The following is a 13,408-nucleotide window of genomic DNA, read 5'->3' as shown; positions in this document are numbered from 1 at the left end:
CATGCCTAGTAGACGAGTAACGATGAATGAGCGATAAGTACTGAATCTTCATGACCAGAGCTGTGTATGACAGGTTTAACCCGCCTCTTGAATGAATGCAGGGAGAAACATGTTTATAATACTTAGAATGGCCTAGGCCTAATGGTCTTTAATCAAAATAAAGCAATTATTAAAGGGAAAAGCCAGGAACAAACATGTCTGCTGTAAATTTCTTTCGCCAGAATTTTCTTTTGAAATTTATATTGAATATTAAGTATGTACACTGTACTATTATTACCATTATTATTATTATTATTTTATTATTATTATAATTATTATTATAATTATAATTATTATTATATTATTATTACTGTTATTTTTATTATTATTATTAAAATAATATGACAATATTACTATTAATATTATTATTATTGATGTTGAAATCAATATTTCACTTCAATAACCTGATGAAGCCAGCTATAGCCTATAGAGTTCAAATCGTTTAAGTCAAGAAAGGTAATACCTGTTAATTGTTTTATTACCATAGGAATGATTTAATTTTCATGAATGTTGCATGCAGTGAAGTAAAATTATAATGCCTACTAATAATTCAATAGCAATGAACGACTAATTGATATTATCATGTCCTTTCATTAGCATTTATCAGTTTGATAAGCTCCATATTTAAATTGATAATAATCAAAACCGAGCACAGAAATTGAAATGGAAATGGAAAATATCACTTCAGATGATGTGAATATTGCAACGACCACAATGTCTATGATCACAGAATTGGTTTTTACAACTGTTCAGAATAATATGTCAACAACAGATGGTAATATAGATGAAGATCCGGACAAAGAAAATGAATCACAGTCAGGTAAGGACCAATTGGAATCAGAAACTTGTGAGGGGAGGGCTCATAAACACACACTTTTGGGTAATGTTGGCCTATATCATATTATAATACTTAATTTGTCTTCATTCATCGTAAAATTGAAAATTTGGGCTGGGCGCAGTAGCCGCAGTGTAGCGCATTCGACTTTAACTAAAACATGTACCGTTGTACGGAATACATACTGGTACAAAAATGTTCCTTATCTCACCAAACTTTCAATGTGAGGGATATTCGATGAGCTGAGTGGTAATGATCATACTCCGATTGAAATTCTACGCTGACCAAGTTTGACCAAGTTTTTCAGCACAAGAAGCTGAAACAATACCTCTCGGCCAACTGCAGCTTTTCGGCCAACGAGAATAATATATTCACCTGTTCATCATGTATTTATTCTTTACTGAATTATTGTAATTTGTTACATGTTTGGACTAAACCTAACTCATTTAGTACGTCTAAGCTAAAGGATAATATTATTGATAAATTTAATTATGAATTCTGTTCTGTTTGACTTAATGATATCACCAATAACCAGTAAAATGTGGACACATTATTGTCTTTTTAAAAACACATTTACCATGGAAAAATTGTAATTTCTTTGTTATCGATATGAGTTGCAATTTTACTAAACTAAAAACAAGTGCTCATTCAATCATATGATAGAATGTCTAGCATAGTACTAGCCTTGAGAGCGAGTGGATGAAATACAAAGGTAGCTGTAATTTGCTACGTTATTGAAGATAAGAATCAACCAGATCTTTCGGTCGTAAACCTTTATCAAGTTATAAGTGACAGGCCCGTAGGCAGGATTTTCGATGGGGAGGTGCGTTTTTGCGACCGAAGTGGACCTTAGGGTGGGCTACCGCCTAGAGATCCCGCGGAGTGGGGGGCGAAGTTCCGACAAATTAGCATTTTGAAGGCCTTATAATGAATTTCTAAAACCTATAATTCGTAATATTCTATATAAATTTTCGTTTTCGTTTTTTGGGGTATTGTTTAGGGGCATAAAGCAGGAGAAATAGAGGGTGGGGTCTAGGGCCAGGAGGAACTTTCAGAGACAGATGGTCAATACGACCTCAGCCCCACCATGGTTAAGTAAGAAAATTTATGATTATGGCACCTCTAGATGGCCAGAAATGGCACTCTCAAACAAAATTTAATTATGATATTTTTTTCGCCATTTCTTTTATAATTTTAGAGAGCTCTCTCCCCCACCCCCTAATCCGCCACTGTGAAGTTGTAACTTTTTATGTCCTTTACATCTGTAGGTCTACAGATGACATGGATCAATCTGCAGTCACTGGAGCTGATAATTTCCAACATATTTCTTAGCACATTATTAAATTAACGGTTAGAAGAGCGGGCAAAAAAATTGTAATGCATACTATAGGCCTATAGCATTTTGCGATAATTAGGAAAGATTTTAATGAAATAATAGGTTTTAAAAAGTGGACTTTTTGAAATTTGGTGGTCCATGGGCAGAGACCTGGAGGGGGTTTTTGAGAAAAGCCCAAAGAGGCTCCGACAAAGTAGCATTTTGAGGGTCTTATATAATAGATTTCACAAACACATAATTCGTGAATATTAAATTTTCATTAATTTGGGGTTTTTGGGGGGCCTGAAGAAGTAACGTTATTGTGTTCTGTACATCTGCAGGCCTACAGATAACATTGTTCATATTGTAGATCAATCTGCAGTCACCGGAGACGATAAATAAATTTTATATCATATTTAAAATCAACGGCTGGATATGCTGGCAAATATATAATGCAATGCATGCTATAGCATTTTGTGATAATTAGGAACGATTTTGTGAAATAATATGTTTTAAAAAGTGGACCTTTTAGAATTTGGGGGTGGGGGTGCGTCCACACCCTCTGCACCCCCCGCCCCCTGCCTACGGGCCTGAGTGACTGGGTTACCGCCAGTCTATGACGTGCAATACTAGTGTTATATCAAAATGACAGACACGTTAAAAGAATGAAAGAAACTCAGATTTTACATTGCTACATGGCGCTTGAATCATCACAACGCTTTAGTGGTCAAGTGGAAATGACGTCCGCCATGTATGCAGGGACGGATTTTGGGGCGAGGGCGGGCGAAAGGTCCCGGGTGGGAAAGGTCCCGGGTTCGAGTCTCTGTATAGGCTGAGTTTTTTCTTTTTTTGTCAGATTCCTCTTCTGTTACGCTTCAATATTACTATATACAAAATTCCGTTTGCTGTCTCTAGATTTTTTTCCTATGTCTTAAATATATATATTTATATATAATATATATAAATATACTGTATATATGTATGTACGATTGAGATGATTGAATAATCTTTCATAAATGAGACATTATATATATATTCTTATATTTATCATTAGCTGAAGTTATGCAACTGCTCCTCATAATATTGCCGTCGGTTGGTGGAGTTATTCTGTTCTTCGTGTTTGTTTTCTGCTGTTTACGTACAAGAAAAAGGTCTTTTTATATATATTTATCTATATTTATATTGTAATTTTATTATTATTAGCCTGTTGTTATTGTTATTATTATTATCATTCTTATTGTTTTATCATGATGATTATTGTTATTGTTTTTAATTATTGTAATTATTTTTTTTTTTAAACAAATTTTGGCTATACTTTGATCTTATATTTTAAATTATTATTCTATGCATTTCCTGAAAATAGAATAGTGTATGCAAAAGAGCAATATACAGTTGTTATTACTAAATATTAAAGAATGGGGAGACTTTGACAGATGGAGAGCCTACACCATCTCAGCCCCAACATGATTGGGGCTGCGGCAAGAACATTTTTATTAAAATTTTCCCTTTTTCTAAATTTTATTTATAATTTTGAAAAATTTAGGCTCGGCCCTCCTTGATTCCGCCACTGCTTATGGTTTGGGTAAAAAGTTGGGTAACGTATACTGTTCTTACATACACTATTCGAGATTTTTTGAAAATGTATCTAATATATAAAAAAAAATTAGATTATGGCCTATATTATATAGGCCTTTAGCCAAAATTTGCTTTTCAAAACAGTGAAAATGACAAAAATGAAAAATAGTGAATTTCTCACTTGTATCATAGCAACATAGATGTGTCAATCCAAAATATTATCACATTTGCTGACCGAAATATAAACATTTTTTCAGTCGGCCGACTTGTCTTTGATGTTTACAAATTAGAAAGACTCCGAAAAGAACTATATAAAGCCCTGTCAAGACTGAGACTATCAAATTTTATTTGACAAAAACATGTGACATGCCTAAATATGGTCATGACTACATCACATCATGACCATTTATAGGCATTATACTTGGGCATACGACTGTTTTTGTCAAAGAATTTTTTTTTTGTCTTTCGTTGGAGTCACCCACCACATTTATTGTCACTCTTTTTTCATTGTTTTCATTCATTTTTCATCTCTAATTTCTCTAATTTAATGGAAACTAATAAAAAAAAATGTTGTAGTGTAGACAGAGCGTAACTATAGTCCCAAAACCACCTAAAATGTTCACCCCTCTCCCTAAAAAATACACTTGAATCCGCCCCTTATATATAAACCAAAATTATAAAAATAAGGTTTACAGATGTAAACATTTTGAAGTTAAAATTACACATAAACGTAGCATTCAATGCCGCCAAATGGGAATATTTCTTCCTGGGCCTATGGCGTAGGAAAATACTAACATTGTATTGCTAATAAGTTAATTTCATTTATACCTACATCGATATTTGATTCTGTTTTATCATTTGAACGTTAACAGAAACTTGAAGAGGCGACAGCCCTCTATAAAAATAGAAGATTTTTGGAAGACTTTGGTACGCCCTCCGTCTGATGGAAGCTTTCTACCCAGACATTCAACATCATCTACAGTAAACTATAGTTTAGCATGTGAGTAACAAGAGATGGTCTGGTGTACTGCAAAGGTAGAAAATAGGCTCCCAGTTTGGGCATGTGCCGTATACTCTTGACATAGTTTCTTGGGTACCTACACTCTATGTAGAGAGTCAATTATTTAAAAAAATTCTGACTGAAACTCTTGGTATTATGCATAAAGCGAACTGTAAAATACGCTTTGAAAATTAGTAACCCATCCATCCGCTCTTCCTTTTTTGACATGGAACTGTACAAGTAAAGATTGTTGATAGGGATGGCATTATTCGTAAGCTTACGATTGGCAGACTGTTATCTTATTATTATAGCAGTGGTATGAAACCGGATTTACTCTTGCAAGTGAAACTACAATAGCAATTCCTCCATGCAATAACCATGGAAGAATTAGTTTGCAATAACTAAGCCTCTACAGCCTCCACGGGGGCGATAAACACAAAAAATAAATTGTCAAGAAAATATTTTATTATAAAGAAATCCAAAGTATAGTCAGCAGTAGCATTTTACAGGGTCTGGGAACACAATGCTGTTGCGCTTTCTCATTGAGTTTGTAAGCAACAAAAATATAAAAGGTTTCGGCGACTCTCGTAACCTGTGCATTCGGATTTGATTATGTCCGTATCATAAAACAGAGGGAGATAAATGAAAAAAAAAGAGTCAGTGAAAAATAACAAAATGAGGGAATTAGGCCTATGTATATTAGAGATAGGAGAAGTGAACTAACATAAGGTAGACAACCTGGAATGACAACTATTGTCATTTATTATTATAATGATAAGGAAGTCTTTTATACTCTCAGCTTTCGTGTTTCTCTTTCTGAACGAACATTTTGAAACATTTTTACTTTCAGTAGAGCATTTGTCTGTGAACGACAATCTTAAAGATGAAATCAAAAACATGTTAATCGATAAACAAAAGCTTCGTATTGGTCATTTGATTGGAAAAGGTAAAACATATTTTGCGTTATTATGTATGCCTAAATCTGAAACATTAGGGCTTTCGAGTAAAACGTGTTTAGTTGATGACTCGGCCTACGAACTGCAATATCATTACTACCAATAACAATTATAATAATTACAATAGTGATAATAATAATAATAATAATACAGATGATAATAATTTTAATGATAATAATAATACTATTATTAATATGCGCTAAATCGGATTTAAGAGGAATATATTTTGTGTTATTTTTTCTTAACGTGGTTTTTTTAATTCTTCTCTAATTTCTCCATTGTGTAAGTTCCCCTTAAGGTAGGTTTTAGTAACATAATAATAATAATAATAATAATAATAATAATAATAATAATAATAATAATAATAATAATAATAATAATAATAACAATAACAATAATAATAATAATAATGATAATAATAATAATAATTTATATCAATAAAAAGAATAATAATAATGTAGATAATGTTTTTAAAGGAAATACATTAAATAGACCTCTGACAGTCTATTAATATAAAAATCCACATCATTCTTCCAAACTGAGGGTTTTGGTAGCTCATAGCTGATATAAGTCATGGGATGTGAATTAACAATCCTACGTTTTTAGTCTTATGAATAAGTGAATAAATTGTCTGATCTTCATTATTCTAGGCGAATTCGGTAGCGTTCATCTTGCGGATTTGACAGCAAATGGAACTACCTTACAGGTTGCAGTGAAGTCAATCAAAGGTAAAAATAGGCCCCCTAAAGGAGCATGAGTGTACTGCAGAATCTAGGTCAAAATTATTTTAAACATATTCCATTATCGGAAAAGGCGATCAGCCGTTGGTCACCGGTCAAAACATAGAACCAATTACCAACTCCTTGATAAAACTACATTCACACTGTACTTTGGCATGCCTGTCAAATAAAATTAAGTGAAATGAACCTTCAGTACTATTACCACCTTAATCTTTCTACTATTTTCATTCAGAAAAATACAAGATTTGTGAACTCGAGGACTTCCTTAGAGAGGGCGCGATATCCAGCTCTCTAAAACATGACAACATACTTCAAGTTATTGGTAAAGATTTATTTTGATAAGCATGTTTGAAAAAATATATAGAAATACCGGTATATATTTAGGTTATGTTAATATTGATATATTGATAATATGTATGCTATAGATATCCGACATATGGTATTTTTTAGATTTTGATTACCTTCATTATGCTTCTGTGTGTTCTAGAAATATATTTATTTAATTTACTTGATATTATACAACATGGTTTGAGGCGAAGTAGTGGATTCTACTTACTAAAGATTGGGATTACCCGCTTCTCGTGAGGTGGTAGTCCCAATTTTCCAACAACGAGGGAAAATAAAACCATGTTGTATTTGTTTCAGGTACTATACCTCATAAATATTAAACAGCAAACAACTTTGATCTGTAAAGGTAACATTACACAGTTGACATACGATTCATACGGGGTTGCGGTGGTCGATTTTGGCTAGTACCTTTTTTCCCCGCGTCCGCTTAAATTTGGCATGCTCCAGGGGTGGCGCCGGCGGGGGGTGGAGAGGGAGAGCTCCCCCCCCCCCCCCCCCCCCCCCCCCCCGTCAGGGAGAAAAAGCACAATTCGTCTGGGAGAAAAAAATATTATATGTATTTTTACATATTAGTAGACTCTAAAATCGATTAAGTAGCCTTTGAAACCCCTGAATTTCCGGGGGCTTCGTCCCCAGGACCACTTTCCAAACCTTTTAATCCAAACCTTTTTTGCTTTCGTCGGGGAAATCTAACACCTCGTCGGGGGCACCGGCCCTCCCTCCCCCCTTTCAGGGACTTCGGCCCCCCCGTCGGGCAAATCCTGGCGCCACCACTGGCACTCTCATGAAAGTAGTCCAAACTACAGTACCGAACCGCGTACCTACCGAGTGAAATTAACATATGAAATGCTTTTATTAACTTATTCATATATATGAGGAATATATTAATAAAGAAGCTTATGGGCCCCTAATTTACTATGATCCAATTTGTTACGTATGTGAACACACACACACATACACACACACACACACACACATATATATATATATGTATATATATATATATATATATATATATATATGTGTGTGTGTGTGTATATGTAGTAGTAGTAGTAGTAGTAGTAGTAGTAGTAGTAGTAGTAGTAGTAGTAGTAGTAGTAGTAGTAGTAGTAGTAGTAGTAGTAGTAGTAGTAGTAGTAGTAGTAGTAGTAGTAGTAGTAGTAGTAGTAGTAGTAGTAGTAGTAGTAGTAGTAGTAGTAGTAGTAGTAGTAGTAGTAGTAGTAGTAGTAGTAGCAGCAGTAGCAGTAGCAGTAGCAGTAGCAGTAGTAAGTCATTCGCTGCTAACGTTGGGATTGATTTTTTATTTTTCAGGAATTTCCATTGAAACTTCATCCGATTCTGAATACGTAAACCCTCTAGTCGTTATGCCCTATATGAAACACGGTGATCTTCGAACATACCTATTTAAAAAAAGGAGAGGGCGTGAAGTAAAAGTTGGTATTTTTACTTGTTTAACTGTTATTAGAATTAATGTTAACGATTTTCAACAACTTGAAATACACAATGTTATGTAAACAAGACACGTTTATTAATAATAATAAAGATAATAATAATAATATTATTATTATTACCTTGCTTTGTCATTTCTAGTCATTCTAATGGATTTTTGAACATGAATGACAAGATAGTTCGTTCTATAGCGCAGGTGGCCTACTGAAATGTGTATCTAAGCATTGTAGACCGAGGCAACTTGTTATAATTATATTTCAATCAATAGCTTCAACAGGAATTGGCCTGTACATCTGTTAGTAAGCCTAAGTTAGTGTATTGTATTATCTATTAAAGAGTAAGTAAAGAAAAGGGTTCTAAAACAGAAACAATCTGACTTAGAGGCGTTAACATCTTGATCGAAATTGAATCCACCTTTTACCATTTATTCCAGAACTATTCCATAAGTCAACTGATTGAGTTCACGTTACATATCGCCAGAGGGATGTCGTTTTTGAGTCAGAAAAAATACATTCATAGAGACTTGGCTGCTAGAAACTGCATGTAAGTCACACCATGGTCTGTCTCTTATACACATCTAGTATACTGAATTCTAACCCAGGACCTCCTGCTGTCTCTGCAAACGTCTTAACCAACTGAATCATTGAGGTTTTGTTGACAATTCGAAACCGATTAAAGCAACCGAACAAAGATAGTCTAAATATGGGGGGATTGTGTTGCAAATGAAAACTGTGGGTACAGAAAACGAGATTGATCTAAACCTTTGTCATGATTCATGTAGTTGCGCGGGAAACAAAAAGTAAAACAAAAACTATTGGATGAGTTAAGATTACGTTCGGAAACGTAAAGGTTCGTAGTAAGCAATAGCGGTATATATGCACTTTAAGTATTACAGTTCGTTTTTTATGGTAGCCTATTTGCAATTATTTTGTTCTGAAGGCTAGATGGAGAGAGGAATAATTACACGGTTAAGATTGCTGACTTTGGTCTAGCCCGGAAGATCTACAGTTCAAATTATCAAATGAAGAAACTCACTAAACTGCCTTTTAGATGGTTGGCACCGGAAGCACTTAAGTATTTTAATTTCACAACGAAAACAGACGTGGTGAGCAAAGTCGTTTAATTTGGTTGGGTAGAAAATTCCATTATAATCCTTTATATTTTGTAGGCTCAGTAATTTAAGCAACTATAAGTGTTCTGAGATAAACTAAAAAGGCGAGATAGCAATTAAAGTCTTTGATATAAGTATTCATTCATTCATTCATTCATTCATTTAATATTTTATTTCGGAAAAGATTTCCTTAAGACAAGATAAACAAGATATACAGTATATTTCATTCGAACTATGTTGTTATTGAAATTATTTAGTGATTTTAATTAAATACATTAATCAATATTTATAGTGGGCATTTGGTGTCACCATGTGGGAGATATTCTCCTTTGGACAACATCCATACCCTGGTGTTCACAACTGTGACTTGTTACAATACCTCTCGAATGGTAAACGTTTGAAGAAACCGACAACTAATAAGTGTCCGGACGAAATGTAAGTGATGCAGGCTCGCAATTCTCTTGAGTACTATTTCTGCTATTACTGCGACTATGTTATCGCTTTCTTACTGGTAATATTGCATCACTCTTACTGAGTAATTATGGTCTCCCCATAAACTATCCGTTTCTACTAAGCCATTTTCTATCTTACTGAGTTATTCGGCTCACTCATTGAGCTCTTCTGGTATTTTCCTATGATATATCTGAGTTAATCTTCTAGCTTGCTGACTTATAAGCATTCTCTGTCTTTCAGAGCCATTTTTTTCTCCCTGATCTATATGAATTCGTTTATCTCACTGAGATTGTCTTTTCTGAGTCTTACTGAGCCATTTCTTCTCTCGCTGGGCTATTCTTCAGTACAATGAACTTTTCTCCTGACGTATTTGTCTCAGTCTCTGAGATAGACCTATTCTGATTTGTTTTTCTTATTAATCTTCTCCTTCTGTGCTGTTCTGTATTTCTGAGTCATTTTTTCTGAGCTATTATTTCATCCCCACTGGGCTATTTCTTCTTTTACTGAAGTGTTTTCCTCTCTCGCTAAGCTAGACATAATTTGTTTTATTCCTGAGCTAATTTTCTTTCTTTATGAGCCATTCTTCTCTCTCACTGAGATTATATTCTCTCTTACTGAGCTTAGTCATTCTTCTTGAGCTATTCTTATCTTCTCTACCATGGATCATTTGCTCTCTCCCATTGAGGTGCTTGTCTCTCTAACTTTTCATTTTCTTTTTTTGAACTATCCTGCTCTTATCGAGCTATTCGTTGTTTTTACTGATCTTTTCCGCTTTGTCCCTGAGATTTGTCACTGAGCTATTTTTTTTTTAAATATTTTACTAAACTATTCTGTTCTTTTCTAGGGTTATTCTTCTCATTTCTTAGCTCTCTTTCTTTGAGAATATCTTTTTCTTTCTGAGCCATTATTTTCTTCTCTAAAACTAATTTCTCTATTTCTGAGGAATTTTCTACTATTTTATTGAATATGTTCTGATCCTTTCTGCTCTGTCTTTGAGCTTTTAATATTTCCTCTCTTATACTGAGATATATTCTTCACCCATATCTGAGCATTATTCTCTGTCATTGAGCTTTTGAATGATCTTTAGCGTAAAATAAGTTCTAGAGTCTTTGTAGGTGAAAGTATGAGTTAGTTTCTTGTGATCTGATTTGTTGAGCATACGATGTATTTAAATTGTACACTAAATAACAGCTATTTAAAATGTAGACCAAATAACAAATATTAACACGTTTTTTAACAACCAATTTTTATTTCCTATTTAGGTGGCAGTTGATAGAAGATTGCTGGAGAAAAGCACCTCAACGAAGACCTACTTTCCAGGTTCTAGAGGACCGACTGGAGGAGATACACAAAGCTCGGAATTGTAATACATATCTTCCAGTACGTCATAGCTATGTCGCTGTAGGTCTACATGGATCGTCTTATGCTTAGATGATGATGAGGGTGTTTAGACGTCGTGGATCACCTCGGAACGAAGCAAAAAAATATTAAACCACAAGTAGGCCTGGAGAAACCAGACATTTTTTTTGGCAATTGTTTTTTGTTTTTACTTTTAATTTTGTCATAGTATAACTAATAAAATTTGGATGTTGTAAGATTTTTTAATTATTAACTATATGTGGATTAGAATTCAAGTTTGTATTATAAATTTCAATTGGTTATTGTTGTAATTGGAATTAGTTGAAATAAAATATTGGAATCGAGATTCTCTGAACATGCGAAAACCAAAGGGAAAACACTCATTGCAGTAGGAGAACATATTAAAGCTAATTATAAAATAACTCAGAAGAATATGATAGTTATCTACCGAGAAGTGATATATTGGCCAAGGAAGAGAGTCTATGGAAATTCGGACCAGGCACCCCACCCTCAAAAGTGACCGTGGATACGAGGTACCAGTAGGAGAAGGTGTTGCCACATGATCTGTGTAAATACATCAGTTGTCCTGAAGTTGCTGAGATAGCAACGAAAGCTTGGAAATAAAGTAAGCTATACTTTATTTCAATTCCAATTACAACAATGCGAATTGAAATTATGAACATTAGAATATTACCAAATATTTTTGACAATATTACAAATATATTTGTGTTTGTATATGAAGCACGGAATCTAATGCTGATGACGTCGATGAAGTACTTTGTGGATGAACCTCATTGGTTTTGTATTGATATAGGCCTAAATATTATCAATCATGTGTTTTACTGCGTTACCAGCACACACAAAATGTTAAAATATTCTGTGGTGGTCATGTGATGTCAGAAAACAACACGACGTCGCAGCAACGTTTGTAACGATATTTAGTCAGTTACATTATGCGTATTTATGGTTCTACTTGAAAACGTTTTAAACACAAAACTACCACGTTATTATAACATTTGTATAAAGTACAATTGTTAGCTAGGTTCATTATTTGTGCCTGATCTTGTTCTTACAGTTTCTTTCTTCAATTTTTCAACTTGTTAACCTGTACCATCTGTCCATATTCTTTCCTTGTTCTGTAGCTGTTGCCAAATATTCCCTTGTGCTTAATTTTCTGTTTCTCCACGATAATTGCTTGACCATACTTTTGAGCAATTTTCTAATTTTACTGCACCCAGCAATCTCTCCGTACCTTCTCGTATATACTCGAATGAATTTTTTCTTCTTCATCTCCTCATCTCCTCAACACAATCGTTCACACTATCCAGGAAATTCAAATATGTCTTTTTACATTTGTAACACTAGATAATGTGGTTATATTTGTATAATCATCATCTTCACCATCACAGAATCGTCATCGTCATCATAATCATCATCATCATCGTCATTATCATCATAACCATTATTATGATTATCATCATCACATCACTATCATACTAGTATCATCATCATTGCATTAAAATGATTTCTCCAGTTTATATTATAGTATTAGACCTAGTATTTTCATTCAGTTAATATGAAACAATAGATTAATACCGTTATTTCCTTGTCTGTTGGACCTATCTGTGACATTATTGTGTGTATGGTTCGTTTGATTGGTATTCCTGCTTAATGTTAGGAAATATACTGCATGTGTTAAGCTAAAAACAATAATATTCAAATTTATTGTACTGTATTACCGCCGTTTCTATATATCTGTTGCAGGACCTAAAAAATAGTCAATAATCATTTTTAATAGAAAAAAAAAGGCGTGTCAACTAAGACTGAGTTGATATCTTTTATATTGGAAGTTTTTGAATTACATATTTTGTTAATTAATTGTTTTAAATGATAATTGAAACATTTTCCAAAATCTACCCCCTGCCTGACAGAGCAAAATGACACAGATAAGTACAAATCGACTAAAACATTTATCCTGTTTATTTCTATATATAATAAAACCCTCAAAATACTTACAAAAACAATAACATATATAAACGTTACAATTATGTTGAGCATTTTCAAAGAGAATAGATAACTCGCGTTCAAATAATAAATTCACCCCGAGCCAACTGGCTATAACTTTCGACGGGTTAGAAAATGGCTTCACAGAGTAGGGCTGTTTGAACGAGGTGATTATTCCGAGCATTTTCAAAATCATTGTTGCCGAACTATCCCCACCCCCGCAC

General features: G+C 33.8%; 1 protein-coding gene across 1 annotated transcript; it reads left to right on the top strand.

The window, feature by feature from the left end:
* The first annotated feature begins 640 nt into the window (after positions 1–640).
* On the top strand, positions 641–13,402 carry LOC117104327 (tyrosine-protein kinase receptor TYRO3-like). Its single transcript, XM_033245144.1, has 11 exons — positions 641–859; positions 3,244–3,340; positions 4,637–4,764; positions 5,615–5,710; positions 6,371–6,448; positions 6,693–6,782; positions 8,120–8,241; positions 8,691–8,800; positions 9,197–9,362; positions 9,661–9,803; positions 11,084–13,402. The coding sequence occupies exons 1-11, from the start codon at positions 703–705 to the stop codon at positions 11,250–11,252; spliced, it is 1,356 nt and encodes a 451-aa protein (XP_033101035.1). The 5' UTR covers positions 641–702; the 3' UTR covers positions 11,253–13,402.
* Positions 13,403–13,408: the final 6 nt, after the last annotated feature.

This window comes from Anneissia japonica, unplaced genomic scaffold (genome assembly GCF_011630105.1).
Source record: "Anneissia japonica isolate Jap-2015-1 unplaced genomic scaffold, ASM1163010v1 scaffold4536_len1192065_cov207, whole genome shotgun sequence".
Taxonomy (NCBI): Eukaryota; Metazoa; Echinodermata; class Crinoidea; order Comatulida; family Comatulidae; genus Anneissia; species Anneissia japonica.
Note: the sequence above shows the minus strand (reverse complement) of the source record. Positions and strands in the feature narration are given on the sequence as shown.

Bases quoted from the DNA above. Each gene is read 5' to 3' on its own strand.
- LOC117104327 (XM_033245144.1), top strand. From the start codon at position 703: ATGGAAATGGAAAATATCACTTCAGATGATGTGAATATTGCAACGACC. The intron at 860-3,243 runs GTAAGGACCAAT...ATTTATCATTAG, and splicing joins AGAAAATGAATCACAGTCAG to CTGAAGTTATGCAACTGCTC. The intron at 3,341-4,636 runs GTCTTTTTATAT...GAACGTTAACAG, and splicing joins TGTTTACGTACAAGAAAAAG to AAACTTGAAGAGGCGACAGC.